General features: G+C 45.9%; 1 protein-coding gene across 1 annotated transcript in view; it reads right to left on the reverse strand.

Moving 5' to 3' along the window:
• The window catches only part of LOC144143294 (amine oxidase [flavin-containing] B-like), a 104,859-nt gene that overhangs the window by 24,818 nt on the left and 52,178 nt on the right, over nt 1-27,863 (reverse strand). The window contains exons 6-10 of the mRNA XM_077675067.1: nt 23,248-23,339; nt 19,199-19,340; nt 15,977-16,037; nt 10,657-10,745; nt 7,954-8,113 (exon numbers count right to left, since the gene is read on the reverse strand). Coding sequence (XP_077531193.1) covers nt 7,954-8,113; nt 10,657-10,745; nt 15,977-16,037; nt 19,199-19,340; nt 23,248-23,339 — 544 coding nt within the window. The remainder of the gene's footprint in view (nt 1-7,953; nt 8,114-10,656; nt 10,746-15,976; nt 16,038-19,198; nt 19,341-23,247; nt 23,340-27,863) is intronic.

Here is a 27,863-nt window from a genome sequence, read left to right on the forward strand (position 1 = left end):
CCATGCTGTGCTCGTGGCGTGACTCTGGCCTGCAGGGATTGCGCTTACGGTGGTTGCGCCGAGAAGAAAAAAGCAGGAAGCCACACGAGGGGATGAGGGGGCCAACAAGAGGCGGACGAAAGCAAGGAGCTGGGAAGGCCCGGCAGCAACCGAAGGTATAAGCCCGTAGGAGTGGTCAGAGCTGGGTCGAGAAGTGGACGACTAGTGGGAGACTCTAGGCTTGTCGGTGTTGTGGGACCCCAGCCAGAGAAGGGTCTACCGGGCGCCTTGGCATCCTAGGGCCGAAGCGTGATTACTGATTTGTGATGTTGCACAGCTTCGGTGTTCCCAGCCCTTGGACGACCAGCTACCGACTGTTTGTTCACTACCTGCGGTTACCAGGCGCCTAATCAAGAACGAGTGCCGAGGAGACCGTTGTATACGACAACAGCGGTGCATCTTGTCGACGTTCCAGCACGTGCTACGCCGTCATCCTTGCACCTTCGCACCTCGCCTCGCATCGTCTCAGGAAACAACGAAGTCCTGCCGATAGCGCCTTATCACGGCGGACACTTTTTCGGGACTTTTCTTCGAGTGTTCTTTAAGTTTGGTATTTTTCAGGGTCATGAAAAGTTGGTGTGGGTTTGAGTTGTTTTGGCTGAATGTGTGTTTCTTCGGGAATATATGCTTTGTATTGTTCCTTACACACGCCCTCGTCTAGTTATTGGCACTGTGTTAAGATCCTGTCGCCACTGAATACCCGAAAAGAGGCCTGCGAGGGTTTTCCTCACAAATGGGCGTCCGTGGCCAGACGAGGACGTTTGAGCATCGGAAGGTTACGGCGCTCAAGGTCACTGGCATGAGCCCAGATTGAACGCGCAAGATTTAATCGCCACAGAAAAACGTCTCGGGTTGGGTAATGCAGAGTCACGGGCGTGGAGGACGATGCTCCCACGATGGCGTGAGGTGAGAGAGCTGCAAAGCGCGAGACTGCACAAGTTCAACTGCACATACAAGGAAGGAAGGAAAGGAACTTGCAGTAAACCTCATGTTGGCTGAAATCGGGGAGAATAAAGACCCTGGGCCCACTGATACTGACGCGGCATCCGCGTAAAGGTTCCGTTTTTAATGTAAACCCGCTAACTTCACCACCGTCGTCAATGAAGCTCGCGATGACTTATATCCTTACGTGAAGAGCTTTGAGCAAGTCGCAAACTGACACCATTGACCGAAGGAGAAATAGGCCACGGTTCTTAGCTTCTGCCTAGAAGGCGAGGCCTTGAAAGCCTATGGGAGGCTGTCTCCGGACGAGTCCATCCACTATAATAGGAATAAAGTGGCTCCACTGCAGCAGTCACCTTTCACCGAAGAAAAATACCGGAAGATGTTCCGGCGCAGAAAGCCGCAAGGCGGTGAACAGCGACGCATTATGTCAGGTATCTGAAGGATTTCTTCGACCGCTGGAAGGAGATGTCAGCGACAGCTAACAGCCATGACGCAGTGCGCCACCTAATTGCCGCCGAACAATTGCTGACAAATTGCCACAGCTTTTTATCAGTATTCCTTAGGGAGAGAGACTGCAAAAAACTATTTGAGATGACGGAAGGGGCCGATCACTTCCTTCAGGCCAACCATCAAATTAACATGCTGCGGTTTAAAGAAAAGCAGGAACTCTGGTCGTGGAAAGAGCCGGGCGAAAACGTGATGACGCCATGTTGTGTGTTTGCCACTGGACGCAAAGGTGTTATTTGAAAGGAAAATATGCAAAAAAAAACTTGTAATCATGCCTGTTCCCAGGGGGAGCAGGAAGCGCGTGTTTATGGGCGTGGTTCAACAAGGAAACTCCACACTGCCTAGACTTGAGGTGCTGTTTGGGAAGTGTAGGTGCTGAGAGACACAGGCAGTGGCACACTGGGGGTCTGTAGTTCCATGGTTCCCGATTCGGCAGCAACAAGTACAAGATCTCAGCGGAAACTAGCAAACGAGAACACTGTTCAGGTCCTAGAGGCCCTGGTGGAAATTTCATCGCCTTTTTTCTCAGAAAGGCCATCTCGAAGTGCATGGACACTCCAATATATGACGTCATCGAGGGCAATATTCCAGGTGTAGGCGATGCCTCCAATCCCTACCCCGCGTGGGAGGAAAGCCCCAGGCTATCGAGTCCAACAATTGACTTGAACCCAGGAGGAGCTTCGCTCTTAACAAGAAAAAGACGGAAGCCTGAGGATGTGTTGGAACTTGGGAGAACGTTGGCAAGGCAGCTGCCGGCAAGCGGTAGGGTGTAAAAAGTTTTTTGTAAAGAACGTACGCACTTCAGGGTCAAAAAGACCACATGTCGGGTTTTGGACGCTTTTAAGTGGCCTGGAATAGAACTTTATGTGCGTAAGCACCTCCAGTTCGTGCCACACTTGGGCAAGGACACTTCGGAAACACAAAGTTGAAATGAGATCGAATGGATACAGACCTCCTTTCGAGAAAGCTTTCGAACGAGTAGCCCCAATGGCGCCTGCTCCCTGTCGTCAGATTCTAGGGATTTCAAGAAAACTGCTCACAGTGTAGGTTAACCGTAAGAGGACGTAGGAGCAGATATCAGGCCGTGTGTAGCTGCAATCGTAAGTTTTGATCAGATAGAAGCTCAAACAGTCTACCTTTTGTTCTGGTAACCTGTGAGACTCGGTAACTTGCCAATGTATGTTTAATATCTGCATACGCTTACTGTTGCTACAAACTGGCTGTGTACTTCTAGGCGTTCCGTGTTTCATTTACGGTTGGGACTTCGTAGGTGTTTTGCACACTTTTGGATGTTGAGTCCTTATACATTCTTTTGGGGGACTCGAGTTTAAGTTCTAGTGCGCAATTGTGCGTGATGTTTTTCATATGAGTGTTATGGTCTCCCCGTGTGTGTAACGGGGCTGAAATGCGGACCCTCCAGTACGGCCACCCAGGACTGTTTTTGTCATGTTTATGTGCAGTTGTTTTTTGGAAAAAAAACTTTTCTAAGACGGGTGGGCGTAGGTTAGATGAGGCGCTTGTTGTGATGACGGTGAAGACGACGACGTGGCGGAAACATGCCCATACGGTGCTTGTGGTATGAAGGCGAGCTGCCGAGATTGCCCTTAGTGTGGTTGCCCCGAGAACAAGAAGTGGCAAGCCACACGAGCGGATGGTTTAAGAGGAGGCCCCAAGCAAGTAGCTGGGAAGGCCTGGCTAGAACCGGAGGAGAACGCCCATAGGAATGGTAAGAGCAGGGTAGAGGAGCGCTACGTCTAGACGAAAGACCCCAGGTCCGTCGGGCTTTTGGGAACCCAGCTCGAGAAGGGTCTACCGGGCGCCGCAATGACGTCCTGGTGCCGAGGTGCGGTTGCTGATTCCTGAAGGCGCGCTACTTCGGCATGCTACGCCCTTGGGCGACCAGCCACCTGCTGTCCCACTGCTTGCTGTTACCTGGTGCCTGATCGAGAGCGGGTGCCGAGAATGCCGTTGCATGCGAGGACAACGGAGCATCTTCCTCGTTGATGTTCCGGCATGCGTGACGCCGCCATTGTAGCACCTTCACATCTCCCCTCGCATCGTTGCCAGAACCCACTACGCCCTCCGTACAGCGCCTCATCACGGCGAACATTTTGGTGATGCCTTTCCTTCGTGCGCTCTTCAGGTTTGGTATTCTTCATTGAAAGTTGGCGTGGGTTTGAGTTGTAATTGACTGCATGTGCGTTTCTCAGAGATTATACGCTTTGTGATGTTCTTTCCAAACGCCTCGTCCAGTTATTAGCACTCTGGCAGGACCCAGTCGCCACTGAATTGCCGAAAAAAAAACCAGGGGAGTTCCCTCTCACATACAAAAAAAACATTCCTTCCTCAAAACACCTCCAATTTGTCAAATGAGCTGGTATGTCTTAGTTCCCGCCTGAGCAGCAATTATTATATGATATTAAGGCGGTTGCTAGACATCAAGCGTATTGACCATTTTAAACTGTTGCAGCCGTTCTTCTTTTAGTCAATAGCGCTATGGTGGCCAATACTGTAGTTTTCCATCGGCGCCGGCGTCGTAACCGAGCGAACAAAGATAGAAAGAAAACGGCGGCGGAATGTGGTGACAGTGCAAACAGTATGCTTAGACCTCAGGAGACGCTCCTCGGCGGCGACGCATGGTAAAAGTGTGAGGGGAGGCAGTGAGACACGCTGGGCATGGCGCCGCGCTTCCAGATGGCACTGGAGCGGTGCGTGCCGTCTTGCGCTCCATTATAATGAGCGTTCACTTACTCAGACGTAGTTCACGCTCCTCTTCTGAGATGCAGTTCGCGCCGAGGACATCGTCAAGAGAACCCACGAGTGGGCGCTGCGTTAGAGCATTGCGGCTCTCACGAGGGAGTGCTTAACAACGAGTGAGGTAACCGGTGGAGGTATTTCGCATCCTCCTTGTTACGTGGCTCATCCGAACCCCGCGACATTTGGGCGGGAGCTTCAAACCCGATTTACAACAGGCTGGGTGGCGGTGACGTATTCCGAGATAACGGCGTAGTGGTTTCTGACCACGCCATCACTTCCTTAGACGCAGCAGCTAAGATCCGTGACCGAGAAGACTCCATTTCGCGCTGTGCGCACGTTTTTTATTATGGATTATAGTAATTGAATGCGTGCAGATGCGAATGATCACTTATAACAGCATCTCTTTGGCAGTCTGGTTGCCAAAAAAATAACGTAGTTGTAAGAAGTAAAGGCGAAATTTGTGCACCTTGACGGCAATACGAAAATAATTAGTATATTAGTTCACTAACAAAGGTCATTGCAAAAGTCCGTAAGCTGCAAATTTTATTTAAAGCACAAACACAAATATAAAGGTACGTTGCATCAAATATAACATTGACATTGACTACCGCTACGATTTTTAATTGCCCTTTTGCCAGTTGGCAGCAAGGATACGCGTGTACTGTATACGAGCAACTGCCAAGAATTAGTGTCAGGCAAGCCTTCCGCTCGTGCGCATTGCTTCGGGATCATATTGGGACCAAAATAACATAGCACGTTGGTGACGCGCTTACGTAGGTGTGGTTAATATAGATTTCTGCAACTACGTAAAACTAAAATAAAGCAATACTGCCAAGGCGCATAGTGAAGACTTATTAGAATAATGTTTAGGCTTTGCTTTTTGAAGCTATTTTAAATAAAAACCACGGGACAGTCCACCAATGGAAGATGGCCAAAACTTAGTAACGCATGGTCTTGAGCCTCGTATACACAGAACTTAAAAACGTAGCTCAATGGTTTGTATTGTTATTTCACGCGTTTCTCTCCTGCGAGCTATTTTTAAAGTTATCAAATAATGCACAAAACAAGGTCAAGGTAAATATAAATGGTAGCGAAGCTTTCGGCGAAAAACGGTTCAGAACCTATTGCCAGCAACATCAGCAAGGGGGCTTATGGGAGTGGCGATTGAAGCGCGACTAGGTGAGGAGGGAACAAACACAAGTTACGAAAAACCAAGTTTTGATCTACAATAAAACAACACTATATTTTACGAACGATATTTATTTCTGAATCACATCTAATTATGCCCAGCGTGCAAATAATTTATGAAAATGTTGTTCATTCTCAAAACCCTTTTTTGTAGCGCCCTCTGAAGAATGGCACATGCCATTGCTCTGTGATGCAGTCCTTGTAGTGTTCGGAAAGGCGCTCCTAAAGTTTGTCTGCTAGGAAACACCCCTCGTGTGTTTTGGTGGTGCGCATTTGCATTCGTTTTTCCTTGTTAATTTGGTGTGCACCTAATTTTTACTGTGCGTGGAGTTGCGAGGTGCGTTGTATCGTCGGTGAACACGTTTATTACCGTGCCCGGCGGGCACGGTGAACTACGGAACGATGCTGCCAACGGTTGGAGCGGAGCGCTTTCGTGGGTACCTACGGAAACTATGTGCTGTACAAGGTTGCGACAGCAACTCTCGTGCGCCTGGCGTTTTACTGCACCATTTTCCTGTAATTTCCACAGGTAACGCGAAAGTATAGTACTCTTAATACGTGCACGGGGTTGTGTAAGGGGACGTGGTGGTGCTTAAAAAAAAAGTGTTTAAAGCTTTGTTATGTCACAGTTATCTCTTGATTTCACCTCAGGCTGGCTCGGAGCAAGTGGTGTCAATAACTCTAGGACTCCTCGGCGTAGTACCACTCGAATTTGAACGAGTCGCTTTAATTGTCTATCTCACTGCCTTCTCTATTACATTACAACGCTTGTAGTGATCGTTGCTTCCCGCACTTGTATGCGCAATGATTATTTCCATCGCAGTACTGTGTTGTACTGCTCCGGGCTGCGCTGCCGCAAGATCTTTCCTGCTATGTGCTTTTACATACTGCCGCCGCTTTCTTTCGCATTGATCCATTTTTCTTCTTTTTACTTATCTGTTGCGACACTTGCCTAACAATGCAACCAGGAAATTTCAGGCGTGAATGCTGAGTGAACTTCTGTAGAAACCCATGTGTACTTGATAAGACGCCGGTACACCAGCGGTGTGCACGCTGCTCTTTCGGGAATCGGCATTCCTGCCGCCCGGTTTTCTGCGTCTAAATGCAGTGCCTAGTTCTTTTCTCTTGTTTCGACGCAGTTCTGCTGTTGACGCTTTCATTGCTCCTAATCCTATGTGTTAGGGTTAAAGTCAATTTTTTGGCGCGTAAGGAAAATCATAATGCATGTAGTGCCCATGAACATTTTGTACTTATTGTATACGTGCTGATTTTGTGCAGTGTGGTAAAGTTGTTTTATCTTTATCATGGAATAAAATTCAAATGTCTTGATAATAGCATGACTATCGTTATTTCTTTTTTTAGAACAGAATTGCACAAAATGAGCAAAGATGATATAACCTTGATCTATACTTAAGGCACGCACGCAACCTGCGTATTAGCGACGCAATAAAACCCAGCAGTGGCGTTGGTTGAAATTTGTATCGCGATAAGGAGTGGGCACGTTTTTTATATGAAAGGGGGGCCGCAGAGAGAGGTCAAGTGTCATTTTTTGCTCTCTATCCCAAGGCAGAAAAAAATTCCGGTCGGGAAGGGGGAGGGGGCGAAGAGGGGAGTACGTGCCTGGTTCCCGGTTCACCACCCACTGCAAATAAAATAAACAGCTGATTGCTTTTATACCCAGTGGAAGGCATGAATAGAGAATAAAGGTTCAGAGAAAATGCAAGATGTTTTTATACACACCGAGGAGAATCATACGACAGCATGCTTAAGAACGTTTCTCTAGTCACGAGTCTGTACTAGTTAAGCTGGTGTTTACTTGAAGCACACACGCCAAGGGCTCGCCAACTTGCGTCAGCTTGCAATGGCATGAGCCCTCAGCTATCAGAGGCCTGCGAAGGCTATTTTGAAGTCGAATTTTCCCGCTAATCCACCAAAATGACGTCATTTTCTGACCGGATCTTGCGTCACATCCTGTTTATTTTTTGTTCCACCGGAAGTGTTCCCTCCTCACACAGATGGCGCTAAGCCCCATGTGAAGCTTAAGAGCCGCCATTTTCTGAACGTATGGGCTTTTATGGAAGCTTCGCTACCAGTCACATTTACCTTGCACAAAACGTGTAGCTTAACAATTGAGAACGACCTCCGAGTAACTACTTTATGCCTCCTTCGCCCACGTAATCAGCCTGATCAGAAGTGAGTCTCACCTCTAATCATATCTTCCTGGTCACACCTAAACGCAGCCCAAGATCTCAATGTATGGTAAGATGGTTCACCCCTGCCGGTAGATGAATTCTGAGTACGCAAGCATACCTGAAGGTTTATAATTATCAAGGAAGCATTCAGCGTGTTACGATGTTGGGGAGTTTCCCAATTACACACCACACCCTTAAATGCACATCAGACATCAAGAGTGCAATAAAATTCGCAAATTAAATCCGAAAGCTAATAGTTAACGTGTCTCTACTCATGTAAGATTTAGTGCTCAGCACATCATATAGCACGAAAACAGTGTTTTACCTTTCTCCCTCCAGAAAGGCTGCGCGTAGTAGAGGTGCATCTTTATCGTCGAACCAAGGGGTGTACGCTGGATGAGCTGGTTCCTTAGCGGCGTCAACGGCGGGTCGTAGTGGAGCTTCAGTTGCATCGGCAGCGGTATGGCGATGATGACGTAGTCAGCCTGCGCCCACAAAATGTTCATGGTGCTTGCATAGAAACGGAGCGCCAGTCGGAGTTGAGATACAGGACCCAAATGAACAACTTTCACCAATGCTTGGCTGCCTTTGCCACGCAATGCGCATATTTCAAAGGGGTAGCATCGAAATATTATTTGGACATTCATTTCTAGCTAACATTTGGCCTGTGGGGGATTCCCTGCGCTTAATCACTCTACACACGATTTAGGTAATCTAAAATTGTGGAGGCAGAGCAAAGTGAACCGGAGGAACGCACGAAGAACAGTTTAGACCAAGAAGTTCCTCTAAGCGCACCAGTGTTCTGGTATCACCAACGGTACCACATCCATGAATTAGGAACGCGCTTCTTGTTTTCAACGCCTAAAAAAAGCAGCGTAGAAAAAAATACACAATCACGCCCAGCACATTTCAAGTGACGCGCAAAAGGGAATGTGCTGTTCCATTCCTGTCGGAATCCCAGTTTCCCAGCGTTCAGCTTTCGGGTATCTTAGTCACGCAGGTGCTGCTATCTCGCAGAGCTCCACTTGTGGTTCCTACGGCCGTTGATTTCACACGGGGGGAATTGAACAACGTTATAACAAGAAGTGATAGAAATAATTTTACCAACCTCCTTGAATGTGCAACCACTGGTTGCTACGTTTCATCCTCTTACGACGTGTGGCATTGAAGACTTGCATAAGAACTCTAATTCATATCAAGCTCATTTTGGCCAGTTCCCTGGCAGCATGTTTCTGCCCGCCATCATGCCCCCTCTCCATGAGGGCATCTCAGTTGCGTCACGTAACGAAGGGACCTCTTTGGTTATGTATTCACGAGAAGGGGCAAGATGTTTACATTGTCATTTTAAGCTAACTCTATTACTCTTGGTACAAATTCAAACAAGACCGGGTACCGTCCCTCTGACCACCAAACTTAGCCGAGGTGAGAGAAGCGCTTGGTACAGTTTCTCAGTGCCCGAGGAAACGCCACCAACCGCAACCAATCAACAGATGCCGCTGAAGCAAATCACGGCATCTGTTGAACCGCGGCGACCGCGCTTTGGTAGCCCGCCGATGCAACATTGACAAAATGCAAAACATGTTGCGGTCGACTAGACAGCATGTTGGCCACGTATGTGAAGTCATAGGAGCGGCCAGGGTAGTGATAACTAGCAAGCGGAAATTAAAATAGCATCCCAGGCTTCGCGAAAGCAGTGCGTTTCGTTCGTCCTCGCAAAGATATATTACGAAAAGTATTTGTGATGGACGAATTGGGAACGGAATGCATACTATTTGTACCGTCGCTTCACATCGATCCCGTCCTATGCTTGTTACTGCTGAACTTTGAGCAAATGGTCTGGTGCTTATTTACAACAAATTCGTGAATGTCGGAGACGGCGCTGAGGAATACAGGAAGGGTAATCAAAGTAAAGCGATGTTGTTGCACATTTACCGATGACAGTGTGAAGAGATACATTGCGAAGTAAGAGGCGGGTATATTCGGAGCTGTACGTGTCCTTTTAATTTACCAGTACTTTACATATTTCCTAATTTCTTGAAGGGTAGGCTCCTATACCCTGCTGGGGACCTGAAACAGTGTATTTCTGTTTTCTTTGTCGCATTTAACGTTCGGACCTTTGCAAGCATACCACCAACCTCGCTCTAAACAGCGTCCGAACTTAGTTCTTGCCATAGACTGCCGGAAGCTTTGGGAATGTGCTATTCAACCATTCGAAAAAAAAACAGTTGCCCAGCAGCAACTTAGTTTCTTATTAATTGTCGGACAGAACTGGCGTTCTGTAGCCTTCCCTACTAAAGTTGCTGTCCCCCAAATTGTCCTTTATTTTTACACGAAACTGTGTTTTTGTGTTTTAGGGCCTGTTTTCAAAGATGAAATTTTATTACCATCCGCCAACTATTTCTCGTGATGCCATTTACGCGGTGTTTAGTATGGGCGCCTGTGAGTTCTAGTGTTACAGACACCCGTGACTGCGACCGTTGGCGAACCCTCGTTGAGTGAAGAATTAACAACTCCGTAGTATGAGAAAAATGCTCCTTCTCATGCCTACCGGCAATCTATAGCTCCGATCCTCAGTAACGAGTTGCAGATAATTCTTCGCCATTGCGAAGTTCGATCTGACTGGGAATTGGGTACACTCGCTCAGCGTGCGGCGTAGCGCGCAAATATCCAGTGCGTGTCCCCTTAAGTACATGCCACATTGTTTGGCTTTTTGGAGAACAAGGCGACAAAGTAATACTCTCCTAAAGAAGTGCTCTTGGCACTCTGCCTAATGTAGAACATTTTTGGAACAAAATGAAATATCTATTCAAAGTTTTCTTAATACACCCTTTGTAGTTTTCCTGGATATACTTTCCTGAATATAATGAATATAAAGAAACTTTCCTGAGTATATTTGAAAAAATAAGAAAAAATCTTTGAAACGCACATGGGTTCGTCACACGTAAACAAAAAAGCCGAGCTTTCGACAGGCTATCGCACACAACCACATTTTACAGACCCAGTGGGTCGAATATGTTCAAGCACTTGCCTCAAACTCCTGGCCATCACGGGCACCAATGACGACTCCTTTTTCGTCCTGCTTAAGGTCGCACACTTGGGTGTTGAACTTTACCTTGCCTGAAAAGGACCGTTGGCCACATAAGCACATCACGAGTCATCAGATTCGAATGCAGTTTCAAACAGCTCGGGGCTAGAAACAACCAAACGGTCTCACCCTGCATAATTCTGAGCATGACGGCGGCTGATGCTCGTAGATATGTTGGTGGCCTCACCTTATTGCTTCTAAAGAGACACCAGATGTGAGCCTTTTACTGGCTATCAGATACTCGCTACATCCTTTGGCAGAGTGTAGAGTGTGCGGTTTCTGTATAACTTGTCTCGTTGTGGTACTGCACACACTTTCTAAACGAGATCACTTCTTTCCTGCATGTCGGGATTTCTTTGATACAAGACAAAGCCTCGACAACGGAGTCACTGTTGCCAAAGGAGCACCCAAAGTGCTTTCGACGTAGTAGGACGTGGAGACGAGGGTTTTTACTGACGTTGGGTCTAACGTTTTGCTTTGAGGTCTGACACCGTCAAAGGGTACCACAGCTTGTAGTATGGACTTGATGTTAGATAGAAGGTTGCTATGTTTGATAGTAGGGCTGTCAAACGTCAGGCCTAATCACTGACCTAACAACGGCGGTTGGTGGAATCTGCTAGTTTGGAAACGACAAAAAAACGTGATTCCGTAACATACATTAACTCCCATGTTCAAGGCAGCATCTTTTTAAGTCCGTCGGACGATTTAGAAGCTCAAAAAAATATCGGTTCCTTGAATAATAATAGCGCAGAAGGCCCTGACAAAATCAAGGCTGGACCAAAATCAAGGCTGGACCAATTGCAACACCATTTAGTCATGTATGTAATTGCGATACTTCGCGACGGGTTGTTTCCATCTCTCGTGTGACGGTTCTTCGCAAAGGTGGTCAAAAAGATGATTTAAATAACTACCGTCCAATTTGGATTCTTAACGTTTTTTTCAAAATTATAGAACGAGTAATTTTGGCAGGAATAAATGAATACTTAGAAAGTTTGCAAGTGAGAGTGTCTCAACAATTTGGTTTCCAAAAGAAAAAGTCGACTGAGTTTACGTTATTAGGAGTTAAGGAAAAGCTGAAAGAAAACATTGAGGATAAACTGTGTACGGTTGGACTTTCCCTTGATATCAGGAAGGCGTTCGACTCCGCGAAACACGACATCTTATTGGACAAGATAGGTCCGTGTGGCATTAGAGGAGTTGCACAAAAACTAATCAAAAGCTATTTGACAGATCGTAAGCAGTTTGTATTGCTAGGTGCCACGTCGTCCGATTTTGGTGCGATATTAGTGGGAGTACGCCAACGATCGATGCTCGTTCCTCTCCTTTTCGTCTTTTGTATTAAAAATATTCCCAATATTCTTTACACGCAAGAAATAGTTTTGAACGCAGACGCAAATTTTTTTCTTTTCTGGAAGTGACCTAATGAAACCACAAAGAGACGTGAATTGTTGGCTAGGAGAACTCCCTGACTGTCTGTGCGCAAATGAATTGCAGCTAAATATCAACACAACAATGTACGTTCTGTTCAGAGCCCAAAATACAATCCGGTCAGAAAATTTTGAAATTTGCTTCCGCAATGCCATAATACAATCCACTAACACTATTAAAGCTTTAGGCGTGTTTTTTAACAATATTTATCCTGGAATGAACATATCGATCAGATGAAGATAAAATTGTCACTCATAATAGGCGCATTGTGGAAGGTAAGGAACCAAATTTCTGCAAGGTTTAGAACTAGTATATATTCAGGCATGATTCAGCCTAATTTGCAGAATTGCCTACTAATTTAAGACGCAACAACTGATTCCAATTTGCGCGCACTCTTTCAACTACAAAAAAGATCTATTAAAGCATTAGAAAACTTAAGATATACGGATAGTGTTGCAGATTTTTTGCACCAATTATGGTATGATCGATATTTTCCAGCTTCACAAGCGCAAGCTTGCGATATACATATATTCACACAAAAAGGAAAGTGAAAAAGGACATGCATATCTAACCAGAAATCATTTTTTTTTGTATTTAGAGCTCGTAATTACAAAACGCCAAAGATCCGAACCAAATTACGGCTTTCAATGTTATCCTACGCTCTTGAAGGACTTAATGGACATAAGTGAGCAGTGCCCATCTCCTATTTGTTTCAAGAAATCATTGACGTCGTTTGTATTTTCTGTGCGATGCTGTCTGCTTCCGATTTTGTTTTGCAATGTAACCGCGGTTTTTTACAGAATATGTTTTATTATATCTAATCTCTAGTGCCTATACAAATCGTGTCTACGTTCTCTGTGTTTATATTGTAGTTGAGCTCTTTTCTGTTTCCCTGTTATGCAGAATGCATGGAGTCAGGAACCCAGACGGGTGCAGTTTGGCAACTTTTGTTCCTATTCCTTTAGTTTGCTGTACGTAAGAAAGTGAGAATGCTAAATAAAAAAAAAACATACGCAAGAGAAAAAGTACGATCATGAGGCATTACGCCCACATCGTAAGCCGCATAAGTGACTCCAATCGACCTCTCTGACTGTAGTACATAATAAAACTTGCCCCGTAGAGCGACTTCTAAACTTGCTAGTCTGCTTAATGATTTTAGCCAACAAAAAAGTTCGATCACACATAACATAAGCTTAATTGGCAAGCACTTGGAGTGCCCAATGCAAGAAAAAATGATTGACATGTGCGAGTGCTGAACCCTTCAAGAAAGTGTTTTACAAGTGCACCAAAACATTGTAGCAAGAGTTGTACAGTTGTACAGCTGTAAAATATGGCTGTACAGCTTTCCTATCTAGCTGCACGGCTGCATTGAGGTGAAAGTCAAATTTTTCGTTGCAGAAACCTAATTCACTTTGGGGAATTCTACTAAATCCTGTCAATTAGCATAACCTCTACGACCTCTAGAATACAAGATACCCGCCGTGATTTATTCGAGAACGCTTTATAAGCCAGTATATTGCCGCGAATCATGTATGGGTTTGTTTATTTATTGTTTGTTTTTACTGCCGGGCTACGCCCGGCTGTGTTATGTGCGTTCCAAACGAGGCACGTCTTCCATTCTTTACGTTTATGCCGCACGGGCTATCACATTCAGATAAACAGACTGTATCGCCCTAACATAGCTAGCCCAGAATAATCGTCTGTGATCTACAATGCTCTGTGTGTGAATCGAGGGTTCCAGAAACACTTGCGCCCTAAAATAAAAGCCTGCAAAACAGACGCCGCGCATTCGATCTCCGACGCTCGCTTGCGTATGTCACTTTGCTGGCTGCTGCTTCGCCGCCCGTGTATTATTTGAGTTGTTAGAGGAGCACAAGTTCTCCCAATAAACTTGTTTTTCTTGAAGACAACTGCGTCGTCTTCGGCAACGCGACATCTGGTGGAGGTGCGGGGTACATGCACCCTCAACCCTCTTCAAGTCGTCAAGCAAGCCCAAATCGTTCCAGCCGCCGACAGTAAGCCTACAGCCGGAGTTTGGACTACTGCCAAGATATATTGAAGGTGGAAGAATTCACCACCGTTTCCATGAACAACGCATCCACGATGACTAACGCATCGAGCCATCCTGTAGTTCTGCAGCAACACCGGGAACCACCATCATTTCAAGGATCACCCACGGAAGATCCCGAGGACTGGTTGGAGAAAGTGGAGCATGTTAGGATGTTTAACAGGTGGGATGACGAAGAAACGTTTCGGCATGTCTTTTTCTATTTGGAGGATGCAGCTCGAACTTGGTTCGAGAACCATAAACGCTCTTTAAATGAGTGGACTCTCTTCAAGAGCGAGTTCCTTAGAACTGACTCACAAACAGCGCAGGAACGAGACGAAAGCAAGATCACATAAACACAAACTGGCCCGCCTACAATCTGTGTTGCAGTCAATTCCTTAAAACGTTCGCCACCGCCGTGCCAAAGGAACGAGCCGAACTTTTGCTAGAAACGTGCACGCAACACCCCAACGAAGGGGTAGTGATCTTTGTTGAGAAGATGAAGAGGTTGTTTCGACGTGCGGATCCGGAGATGACAGAAGAAAAGAAACTAAGGTGTCTCACGTGAGGCGTAAAGCAGGAGCTTTTTGCTTGCCTTGTCCGCAATCCTCCCAAGACGGTAGCCGAATTCGCGTGTGAGGCGGCCGCGATGGAGAAGACTCTGGAAGTTCGAACGAGGCAGTACCATCGCCCGGTCAACGCGCTGGTTTCCGAGACGATCGGTGCCGGGGCTACAAGCTCCGACACACTGCGCGAGACCATCCGAGCAGTGGTCAGGGAGGAGCTTCGGAAGCTTTTTCCGACGACGCCGCTACCGCAAGTGGCTTCCCTGACTGACGTCATCCACGAAGAGGTTCAACACGCTTTGAGCACCTCTATGCCATCCGAGGCACCCGGCGAGCCACAGGCGATGACCTACTGCGCGGCTGTTCGTCGACCCCGCCCTGCTCGAACACGTCTACAAGAATCTTGATATCATATTAGTGTAGTTTCAACCGGTTTTATCCGTTCTACAATTTTCCGTTAGTACGTGTTACGTTCTAGCGTGAGGGGATAGAAAACGAGTGTTCCGGTGTTGTAGTGCCCTGACTACATTAGACGACAACAACAGCAGTCGCCGACATCACGAGACCCTAAAGGACTTCGCCCAGAAAAGTTCATTGACAACGCCAATCCAATATTTTCATTATTTTTAGGCGCAAGGCATTTGCATAATTGCTAGTGGGCTAACAGTCTGATTCTTTATATATAACCTTGAAAGGGGACAGAAAGAGCCAACTGCGAAATATCATGCCAGCAAAGCTGACTGACAAAAAATCCAAATGAAGAGCTAAAAGTTCAAAATGTGCCTAGTAGCAACATGGAACATAATTGTAATACCAGATGCAAGATTCAGATATTACAGCTTCACGAAATAAAACATCGGGCTACTAAGTCAACGCTTGTGTGTTCCACAATTTCCACCCTCAGAAACTGATATTACGATAATTTATTTGTAATTTAAATAGTGGCTATGCATCTTGACCAAACTTGGACAAATGGCAGCCCGCGACATGCGTAAAAAAAAGTTTTGTTGACATCTTTTCTTTGTGCAAAAATATTACAAAATATTTGTGAATTGCTTGAAAGAAAATATGTAGCTCCATATTCAATATGGTTCTAGAAAAGATTAAAATTCACAGAAACAGTAAAAAAGCGCATAAGAGAAATAGCTGGACAGCTAAAGAGATTGATGGGGCACCCAAGTACATCGCTTATTGGCAACTGGAGGTACATCCGTTCACTTACCCTCAAGCAGCTTTAGCAGCCTCTGGCAAACGGTCATGGCGCCATTCTCGAATTTTCTTTCCTGCGTGAGTTACAAAACACCAAGAACGAAGAGCGTGTCTCGCACGCGTCATGCTTGTATCATGACAAAGGAACAAACATGTCGCTAATAATTAAGTTACAAATGTGCGGAAATGTCCTTGGGACTCTGGTGAGAAACACAGAAACGGGCTTGCCAGAGAATAATTTTCAACGTCGATACGCGAAGAACGTGCTACAAAAAAGAAATAAAAGTTTTTTCTCATTACGGTTTTTATGCGCATCATTGGTTTTGAGCCGTAAATCAATCGCACGCGCCACTAGGAATTACACCAGATTTATTCATTTGTTTAACTATCTATAGCTAATGCGATCTTTTCAAAAACTTGGTTGGGGTGTTATAAATGAGGGAATATCGTTGGAAAGTGGCAAACAACAATCTAAAGGAAACAAAGCACAAACGTATATAGTTATTACCAATAGAGTGAATTATCAAAAACAGATAATAAACAAACAAAAGGAAACTACAAACCATTATAACATATAATAGTGCAAAGAATCTTCAAAGCCGGTAATGGTCATGTAGGAACATTTCGTATTTAATTTATTACAGTAAATTATTTCCATAAAAAAGGACATGTCTGAAACGATTAGTTGGTTGCTGCCGTGGCGTATAGTCGCAGCGTGTCTGTCTTTCGCGTAACCAGGCAAAATTTGAAAAATATGTAATGTGTCGACCACATAGTGGCCGTCTTGGAAATTCCAACCGCAACATTTGATTTCGGTCCAGAATAGCTGGCAGTTTGCTTTTCAAGAGTATCCGATGCAGGCCCGGATGGGTTATACGCGAAACTAACAACCTTTTTTCTAACAAAATCAAGTGTTTGCTTATTACTCTTCCGTATTGGTTTTGATATGACCACAGTATACTCCAATGCAGGATGGAGGCTGGCATTGTCAGCGAGTAGATGAATATGTTTTATGAAGAAAAGTATGCGGGTGAAGTTGTTATTATATAATATATGTGTTTTAACCGGGATTGATTTTTTGTAATCCAGAGACCCAGGTATTTGTATTTCGTTACTTTTGACAGAATTGTCCTTTTGGTAGAAATAAAGTTCCGTTCGTCAATGATGTTGGCTGTGCCGTCGTGAATAAGGTGTGAGGCACACGATGACAAGACGAAGGAGATAGATGAGGAAGAAAAGTATATTCACACGTATACACAATTATTGATGAAGAACCAATCCAAGATAGAGTTCCCATTGCGTTACAATTAAAAAGAACGCAGCGCACAAAGAGGGCAATATGGCATGATCCCTTATGTGGGTCCGAAGTACAAAAAGGTACCAAACCACCGCACGGTTGGCTGAAAAGGTGCGTGGAGTTCTGGCTCCCAGAAACCGCCACGGGAGAGAGTCTTCGTGTGGCAGCGTGCAGTCGCAGCTCTAGACACACTCGTTGAAGTCAGCGCCTTCGGGTGGCGGGCAGTCCCCTTCAACCGGTTCGCACTGAAAAGCTCTGCGCTAACTATTCGAGCGCCTTTATCTCCACCCTTCGGTCGTACTGACGGTCAGGAGGTAAGAATGGCATTACCACAATGCATGCTCAGGGAGCAATAGGTCTGTTCTATTTGGCCTGCAGTTTCTGCATGAATTCAGTATTAGTTCAGCCACTTCAGTGCAGGTGCCGCCACTGCATAACGCGTCCTGTACTTTTGTCATCTCCTTCCGCACCTCAGCCCGTGGAAGGGCAGAAAGAGCCGTGACCTTATCCTGCACTCTTTGCACCGTCGGTAAATCGAAGAGAAAAGTGCACGTGCCGCGCGCTGCGCTCGAAAATTGAAGACGAGTGTGCCGCACTACATGAGGGAAGCGAGCGCACCCAAATCGCGGACGCCTAATACCTGGCGCCGGTGGCGTCCATTCCTTTCGCTCCCGCCGACAGAGTGGAACAAAACAATACGCACAATGAGTGGGGACACATGGACGCGTCGAGGCGCATAGGCGTTACCATTGCTACAGTAGATTATTTGAACAAAAGAGGTTTTTTAATAGTAATTATTTTGAAGACTGTTTGACCAAAGTTAACGGGCATGGGCCATTGTCCCACCCAGAAGTTACTTTTAGAAAGTCTTGATGTAGAGCACTGGAACCAAAGAATCGTTGTTTAAGGGTAATTCTCGTGGAGACTGTTTCAGCAACGTTAACAGGCATCTGCTTCTGACCACAAGAAGACGTTACTTTTTGAACGTCTTGATGCAGAACACTCGTACAAAAGAGGGGTTGTTTAGAGCAATTCTCATGACGACTGATTTAGCAAAGTTAACAGGCATCTGCTATTTATCCTACCAAGAAGTTCCTTTCAAAAAGTCCCTTTTTAGTGTAATTTATCTTCAACTGTGGTGACCATTCGTGTAAGACACAAATCTCTGCGTATGAAATGAAAGTTTTAATTAACGCAGCCAGATTCGATCCGTAGTTAGGAAACGCGGTGTGCAGTGTGACCGAAAGGTATAGTAGCACGTATCAAAGTGTGTTAAGCTTGTACTATACCTGAACAGAGACTATACTACTGCGGCGTACGGCAAACAGAAGCTTGGGTGTTGAACATTGTTCACAATACAAATATAAAGTTTGTTTGACATCTCTGAGGCTATCCCAACCGGTCATGTGCCTTGTCATCTGTTCGAGAGGGATCATATAATTTCTACTTTGCTTACTCCTATTGCTTCATTGGTTAGAAATATAAATTAAATCGACCCACCAGCAAACACCACTCAGGAATTCTGATCGAGACACGCTTGGCAGGCTTGACTCCATCGTCTCAGAGCGGAGAAAAACGCGTTAACACTATGTAAAGCAATGCGAGTTTTCGTTATACGTTTTTCTCCGGTTTAAGCTGCAATTTCTCAAGCCTTTCTAAACCTATCTACAAGCCCAATGTGAGTTGCACAAATTTTTATCGAAATTAAATCCAAAGGTGCGCATTGTTGCAATGCGTACGAAGGTTTTGCGTGATATTGACTTTTCAATAAAATTTGTCAAAATCAATTTGGAGGCTTGCACTGCGGTACACCTTATACGTCTGGGGGTAGCTTCGCTATTTTAATCCCATAGTTCGCTTCGCTCCTCATCATTGTGTTGCTGTCGAGTGTTTACTTCAAATGATTCCCGGCTTAAATTCGACCGTCTTCAAGCGTACCTCCGCGCCATTGGTCTTGCTGCTCATCCTTCGTATCCCTCCACAGCACCTTGCGTACCACAGTGCCCACAGCAGCGACACCTGCCTCGGCTCTTCAGACAGCAGCGCCAGAGCCAGGGCCCACAGGTAGTCACGGCCGCCCCTGCATGAACCCCAGGGCACTACGTCACTCAGACACACACTGCGGCAAGCATGCTGTACATTGCTGCCATCGTCTATGAGTGGATTTTTCGAGACGAGGCAATACCAGAAACCGGCACTACTCAGATCAAACTGTATTCACACACAAAACTCGGTAACAGTCTCCAAGAAAAGAATGTTGCAAGAAAATAGGGTAGATAAAGCCCGGCGAACATGTACGCAGATCATAATTTGTACCAGAGCTGAACCAGATGCTGTTGACTCGCGGATCAAAAGGGGACTAACCCTATTCCCAGTGAGATTGGGCTTTTCGTTTGAGTGGTATACAACCAACATCGCAGCTCCATTGTGAGTCCCCGCCAGACAACTCCGACTGTCATGCGAGAATTAATTAATGAGGATATTGGTAAATAGTTATTCAATATGTTTTTTGGAGTTGAATATTTGCTTTAATTATTATTTTCTGTGGCCGCAAACGTCCCCCAGCTTACATGTAATACAGTAAAACATATCACATAATAGCTTTGCCACCATTGCATTTAGGTCGCGTAACAAAGTTTGCTTTCAAACAAAGCTTTATCACCTCCAGCGGTTTTGGCATCGGCAGCACGTTGACCTTCATTTCACAGCAGAGGCAACGCACCCCTTGCAGCGCATAACGTGGCTTGCCGGGTCCGTTAAAGGGACACTGAAGTGATTTGTAAACATTGCGGGATTACGAGCGCGAATTGTAGTCCGGAGTCCTTAGGCCCTGTTTCGACCAGTCTGAGCGCATTTACGTGAATTTGTTTAGTAGAAAAATCAATTCGAAAATGCTCTCCTCCTCTCTGCACCCTCGCCCATTTTCTGTGGCGTTTTCGTGTGACGTCGGGAGGGGATGAGCTGGCAATTGGCTAATCTACTGCACGGCTCCCCGGCCTTCTGACTGAGTCAGTCGGCACAGCGTTTCGTTTGCCGGTTGCCGACGGGTCGTCGCAATTCGTTCGCTCAGTTGAAACGAAGCCAGGACACGTTTGTGAATGGAAGAATGTGCCTTTCTTTACTTTTGGTAGTTTGTACGCTGTATCTACCTCCACGTCAAGGGCGCGTCACACAAGCGCTGCACAAGCGCACATGCGAAGCTTCGCTAACTGGTACGCCAGTAGGATGTATAAGGCCTCTTGAAGGCAGGAGAAGAGCCAGCGAAGACAATATAGGTACTAAAGAAATAAAATCAACTGATAGTTTTACAGTATAGCGTAAAACTAGGGTACGGGAAGCACTTTCTTACGCTGGGCGAACACGCACAGCGGTCAGCAGCACGACTACGCATCTGCGAACGCTTTTCTGTCTAAGAAATGCTATTGCCAGACCTGAAATGTTGTAGAAACTTGGGGGACGCTTACTGCATGACCTCAATACGACAAATAGTCGCCTAAGCTGCTTGAAATGCTAAAACTAAATAAAAGGGTAAAGTTGTTATACATTATACACCTTATATTTCCAACGTCGGCAGCGCTCGCCCGTGGCCGACTGGTCTTGAGCGCTAGGTATGTCATTGCAAGTATTTTGCAAGTCACGAGTTGGAATCCGCGCGGGTACGTTCTTTTTTTATATAAGTTACTTTGTCGTTTTCCGCCAATGTTTTCTGTGCTGAGTTCACTTTTTTTGGCAGCAACGTTCATTGCTCTACGAACTAGTTCACAGAAGGCGCGCAGGCTGACACTGGCGCGTTAGCGAGTTCTCGTCTATAGGCGTGCTGTTGCCATAAGCACCGACTGCTTGCAGGCAGTTCGCACAGGCCAGAGTCAACAGACCCTTGGCCTGGTGCGAACACGCTTTTTACATTACAGGCATGAGTGCGGCAAGCTCCAAATATGGGAGAACAGAGCATGGCATTTGAGCGTCTGCGGGGACGCGGAGGGCGTTAAGCCAGTGCGTAGGCCTCGGTTAGAGATTTCTACGATGCCAAGCTGTCCTGGGAGGCTAATCTTATGCATTTTACAGCCAACAAAATGGCAGAAGCGCGAAGCTACGATTACTGACGTATTGAGAATGCCCATCCAACAATGCCGACGGATGTGAAGCACGTTGTTTTACAGAACGGAAACCGAATTTTGTTTGGTTGCTAACCTTGGGCATCGTCCAATCACGGTGCGTCTCCTCCCGTCGTCACTGCCTTTAGTTGGTGCGGCCGCCGCAACCGCGCATTGTAGTTTTTCTTCTTTCGCACTTTGTAAAATAATTACCGACTTGTCAACCGGATAAACGATGAAAAGTGTGCTAATTTGAGCCAGTCTACGCAGTGCAAGCAAAAACAGGAGCTTGAAAAATTCACTTCTGCGTCCCTTCATCCCTTTAACAGCGCTGCGCCCAAAACTTTGCAATCAGTCAGATCTGCCCAAATGATGTAGCTGTATCGCCGACCACTGCTCAAAGCCGTTGGGTCCCGTGCAACGTTCACCGTAGGAGGCCCTGCCTTGCTTTCATTCTCAGCGAATGCAGCAAAAGATGAGTCACATCGCCCGAGACGCCCCAGCGACGCATGCGTGGGAGTCTGCGGGTTTGGTCGGCTGTCGATCAGCTGAGCGGCCGCCCCGTCGCCGCCGCGACGGGAGCTGCCGCGATGTGAGCAGAGCGACTTAAAATGGGACCTTGTGCGCAGCGCCGACAGAGGGCCCGCCGAATCACCCGATGCGCTTCGAGTGGTGTGTCGCCGGTGTTGTGTCTCTGGGGAAAAGCTTAACTTGCGCGTCCTCTGCTAAAACCACTAGATGTACGTAGCTTTGCTTTAAAATGACCGCGTATCTTCCCGTTTCGCTTCGGCTGACGTTGAAATAAAACAACCTTTCTGCTTCGCCTGCTATTGACACCCCTTATTACCTTCCGTTCCGGATCCGCCCGCACCTGTCAATGCCGTCTCCCTTCCCCACTCCTTCATCGGTCTTCTCTTTCAACTTTCTTTCGCTTCCCTTCGCTCTGCTCTTCCCCCGTCTTCCTCGACAACCCTCATTCATCCCACTTTCTCCAACTCTCCCTCATTCCTTCCGCATCTCCTCACTCCCCTAACCTCGCATATTCTCCCCGCGATACGCTCACCTGCGCCCACACGCATTCTACGTGCCCCTCACCTTCAGCAAGTCCTCACCCTCGTATTCTCTTTCCTACTTCCACTGCGATGCGATATTATCTAGGACCTTGTGTATGATCCTACCAGGCACGTTACGACCACTGGCAATTTGTGGGGCACAGTTTATTTATCCGTGACCCACCCACCAGTTTTTCACGCGACGCCATCATCGGCCGTAGGTCACCCACGTGCGGGCATTGCTCGGCCACGAATGACCAGCCACTTATCCACCAACTACGTTTTGGTGTTTTGATATAAAACGCGCGGCGACTTTTCACCACCTCCAAATGACTGCGATAATAACGTTTCTCCTTGGTGTAACATTAACGCATTGCTAAAGTGATGAATGAAAGGGCTACCTATTGCACTGTAATTGATCCTATTGTTCATTTGGTAGTTTTTTTCTTTGCCCAGCAGGCCTGACGGAACTCAACTGTTTTGCCGGCATTGAGTTATGCACTGTTTTGTGAGCCGGTTTGTGGTCCATTTTGCCATACAAATAATATGAGCAGGTTCTGTGCCTAACAATCGGAACACGCCAATATACATTCTGCTAGCCATAGCCTGATGGTATTTGTATGGTCATGAACGCACTTAGTCTTCGCCCTCTATCAATAATGTTTTGTAAAATACTTCTCAATTAAGTAAATTTTGTTCCATCTTCGAACTCAAGCTAAACTTATTTCGCAAGTGCCACAATTCAAAACAGTTGCACAGGGGTGGATTGCCCGAAAGAAAACCATGCGTGAGAAAGCGTTACTACCCCGGTCGGGTCAGCTTCGTCGGCTCGCCAACTCACTTTGTCCAGCACTCCTTTTCAAAGAAGCTTTGCAAAGTCATGTCGTCCCACTGTGCGGCCCGAGGACAGTTCCAAGGATCAACAGGTGGAACCTGCGCATGTACACCAAGCGAAATCACAGACACCTTGTTCACACCTTTTATTGTAGTCTTCTGTTCTATCACGCACGCGTTCGACGAATTCACCTCTTGACCTGTGGGTGTGCTGTACACAGTGAATATGCATTTGATGCCACTTGAGCATCCACTGATGACCACTCATAAGCTTTTCTTGAGAAGCTATACCAGGGACAGTTAGACCGAATGCTTAGAATCCTGAAGCTGCTGGTCGTACATCAGGCGTGATATTTTGCGTGGTAGGTTTCGTCCTCCTAGGCAGGATACCCTTGACAGCAAAGCCAGCTTTTAAAGACGATAGTCTTTCTTCGGCTACCTAAACCGAAAATATTGGTCTCTCTGTATGTCAGTCTGCCTGTCCCTCGATTCAGCCTTTCTGCCAAAATCGGAAGGAATGCTTGAACAACAAGTTTATGTAGGCAAAATCTTTGTAAACACATAATTCTGAAAATTAAGTTTATTCTTGTCAGCATAAGCAAAATGAAAACACTTGGTATATCGAGGCAAAACATCTACCCTCAAATACAATTTTCAGTGCTCTTTTAATTAAAAATGTATGTTCGCTTGATAATTCCGATGTCGAAAACCATACTTTGACATAAACATACAAAGAGAGAACCGAAGAGCCAGAATCACGTGGCAGAGTAAAAAGTTCAACAAAATAGCTCAGTTGATGTCGCACCAGCCGTACAACTCGTGAAGACGGAATTGGCTTCAGCAACTTTCGTCCGCGCTTATCGTCGGAGAGAAGAAACGATAGCAGGCGATCGTGACAGGGGGGCGCGGGTGAGAAGAGAGGCATTGACGTGCACAAAGGAAGGTAGACTATTGTGTCTGCACGACATTCGCAGAGAGGTGATCAGATACGCAGCGAATTCTTTTTGAGCTTTGCAGACACAAAATGTGTGTATGCTAGCACGAAAGTGCTTTACGCCGGCGTCCGCCAAGAAATCATGACGACATATCCGTCACGGAAATGACATCGCCACAAAAACTTCAATATACGTGGCTGCACCGGGATTCGAGCCAGAAGCTCTTTCGCCGCAACGGGAAGTACGAAACGCGCTCCCGACTGCGCTATTTGTTTTTTTATTACCGTTTTTCAAAACACACATCAAGTCAAGGGTAGATTAAAAACCGTCTGCCATGCTTTGGCTGACGGAAAAACTTAAAATAAACATCAAAAGCACACAGTTCTTCCAAAACTGGCAGCCATTCGTGGTCAGGGTCTTGTAGCTTGTGGATCTCGTACAGCATGGTTATACTTTGTGCAAAGTACTTGCTCACAGTGAGCGCTTCAGGATCAGCGTGGCGTACGGCCATCCTCGACCTCCAAATGGCATGCAGGCCTAGGGCCATGATAAGATCGTACGGCACACTGCTATCACTTTGTACAGACAGAAACCGTATACCATCTGGTGAAACGGGCAGGTCTTTCTTTAAAGTCCCAACTGCGCTATGAACAGACGCGTGATTAAGACGACAAATGCGCTTATATCTTTCCTTTCAGATGGTACTGCTGTCTAGGAGAGGCGAAGCGAAGTAGTGAATCATGATGCTTATGAGCGCCGACAGTGGGCGCCTTGATGCAGCGCTTACGTGTACGGGGGATGCGTAGCCTTTGCTGCGGAGAAGCCGACTTGCAGATGTCGCGCTCGTGACACAGTTCGCTGCTCCCTTTGCTGCAGCGGACCATGTGTTCACCAAACGATTCGCTGACAACCCGCTTGGTTTTGTTCACACGGACGGTTTTCGAGCGCCTGTGGTTTCTGTCGGATTTACGCAATGTTCTGGCGCGTGCAATCCAGTGTCTAACGTTGATGCGTATAATGGTGCCATACCGACGAAATATAAATAACGATGTGCAAGTTTATAGCGATGCATATTAAACGTTCAACTGCTCGTGGGAAGGCACATTTCACTTTCGTTTTTTGCCGGTTCCTACGGAAGAGACAAGAACCACATTTTTTTGCAAAAAAATGCGTGGCGTTCCTGTGTCGGTGCAAATGACTTCGAAACAATGTAATTATGCTCCTCCTGCCACCTTTATTTTGTCCTCTTCTCACTTTTCCGACCATTTCATAAGGCAAAGAAGGTTTGTTAAGTTTGTTACGTTTGGTTATCGGATTATCTTGGATCGTATTATCGGTTATCTTATCCGAACGTTTGTTTAAGCTGGGTTGGTACAGATCCAATCGCCATATTTTGCTTCAGAGATTGCTTTTGTCTCCCCTCCTTTTGTCTCGGTTAGAACGTGTTACTACTTATTTGGTACTTAAGCGCCAATATCTGTGTAGTACGAATGAACTAGAACGCTAGTACTAATGACGTGGATAACAATAATAATAACGAGAATACATGTACGAGACACATAGTCCACTTGGAATCCATCCCAGGCATATCTCGCTAACGAACTAGAATCAGTCCAAAACCGCGCAGCTTCCTTTATAACCTCACAGTTCTCCAGAGAAATCAGCGTCACCGCCTTAAAACACTAAATCCAACTGCCATCTCTCGCGTCACGCCTATGCCTCCTGCACACTTTCTTTTTCCGCCCGCAGGCAAGACACGATCTTTTCAAGCTCCCAAACGGAACTTATTCTCACATTACCCATTTTAACCCCATTGCCCAATCAACGGCCGTACATCCGCAATGAACGACTCCCTTTTCCCCCATGCAATCACACTTTCGAATCACCTCCCCGACACCATTGTTGCCACACCTGACCGCATATCATTTAGTGTAAAACTGGAATCCGACTTTGATAATAACCCGTGGATGTAAATATATATGCTACCAGCGTACTGAATGTATAAATTTTTTTGCCAAGTTGTTTGTGCTCTTCAAACTCTAATTCCCAGTCCAAACAATTTTTTTTCGTTTGTCTGTTTGTTCACTTTTGTTGTCATCCATCACCAAACTGCCATATGCGTATTTAGAAATTTGTTCACATTGCTTTGTAGACTTCCACAAAGTATTTGTTGCAACACCCCCCCCCCACATTGTGTAATGTCTTCGGGTCTATAAAGATGCAATAAACTAAACGAAACATAGTAGAATGTTTAGTAGTTCGCTACGGTCTTGCCTATTTATACTTCGTGTTCGAACATTCTTTTGTCTGTTTTTTGCCCGGGTCAGTTTTCGGATTGAGTGACAGATCAACGAACGGGTAGAGAGAATTTTTAGTGCATAGGTCGCCTAAGAAGCGGGATCGTCATTAGATTCATCGAGCAGTTGGCTGCTACGACTATGTTTTTGCGGGATTTCATGTACTGGTGATATTTTATTAGGTCGGAGTAGAATGATAAATGTTTATGAATTTTGGTTTTGATAATTTGAATTCAATTTGAGGATAACGTATGCAGGGAATGGATGTAATTACTGTGGTATAGAACCTCTCGAATCAAGTGTCACTCGCAGTTTTAATACAACTTAAATTAGCTCGCCTCACTTAAGGTATTCTACCAGCACAACGAGGTTATGCAAATCACAGCAAAATGACCACCGCAATGCTTGCAGCCATATTTTTAAAGTTCGGTAAGGACAATAAAGCCTGACTAATGCCTGAATAACTTTTCCACTGCAAGAAAGATCACGCTTTTTGCAGCAGTTTCGGATTTTTTTTACTGCCAACGATGTCTTGGTTCCTAAGAAATAAACAATTATTGCTGATGTTTAAATTGTTTGTTTTCCTTCCATTTCATTTCGTGACGTTTCAAAATGCCACAAAGACATCAGATAGCGCCAAGCCCAATTTCCCTCCATCGTCACCATCTTCGTGGCAGCCTAGCCTCGTAGGCTGTCACTTTTGTCGCACCGATCAGGAAAGGTATATTAACGCCATCTCGTTGTGGTGGCATGCAGGCAAGTTCGGCCACCAGGCCCACGCTTCGTGTGCGAGGCTTAGCGACACCAGTGGAGTGGAGTGGCCAACCACATGAGCGCAGGAGATACACATGCATGGGCAGATGACCAAATAAGATGCTGGCCCTCTAGTTTCTAGTCAATTGCTGTTATGTTATCTGTTTTTGTAGCTGTCGCTTATATATAAAGGTTTCCCAGCTATCAATATTTTAAAAGAGAGCAAAGGCGTTGCCAAAAGGAAACCTATTGCGTAACGTTTGCAGTACTGTGGAGAAGCGGACAGTAATTTTTTGGTTACTGAGACCTAAAAAAATAATTGTAATTAATTATCTTACTGAAGAAGTGCTCGCCTAATCATTAAAGCATCAGTGAGGCACTTGTACGTACCCACGAGAGGCATATAGCTGCGGTATTTTAGCGACGAACTAATTGCGTATTATTTATTATCACTGATTAAGAAACCCCGCGAAGTATGAAAAATACCACGTGACGGCGCTCCCGCCTGCCTCATAAAGCGGCGCTCTCAAGGAAGCTGATTGAAAGCAACTGATCCGCCTGTAACGCGCCCGTAGAGACAGTGCGTCCCTTTGATAATCGTATGCAAGGAACCATTGTGGAATAATTGTGTTCGCCAT

This window comes from Haemaphysalis longicornis, unplaced genomic scaffold (assembly GCF_048455015.1).
Source record: "Haemaphysalis longicornis isolate Haplotype H1 unplaced genomic scaffold, Haemaphysalis longicornis Haplotype H1 scaffold_6, whole genome shotgun sequence".
In the NCBI taxonomy this organism is placed as follows: Eukaryota; Metazoa; Arthropoda; class Arachnida; order Ixodida; family Ixodidae; genus Haemaphysalis; species Haemaphysalis longicornis.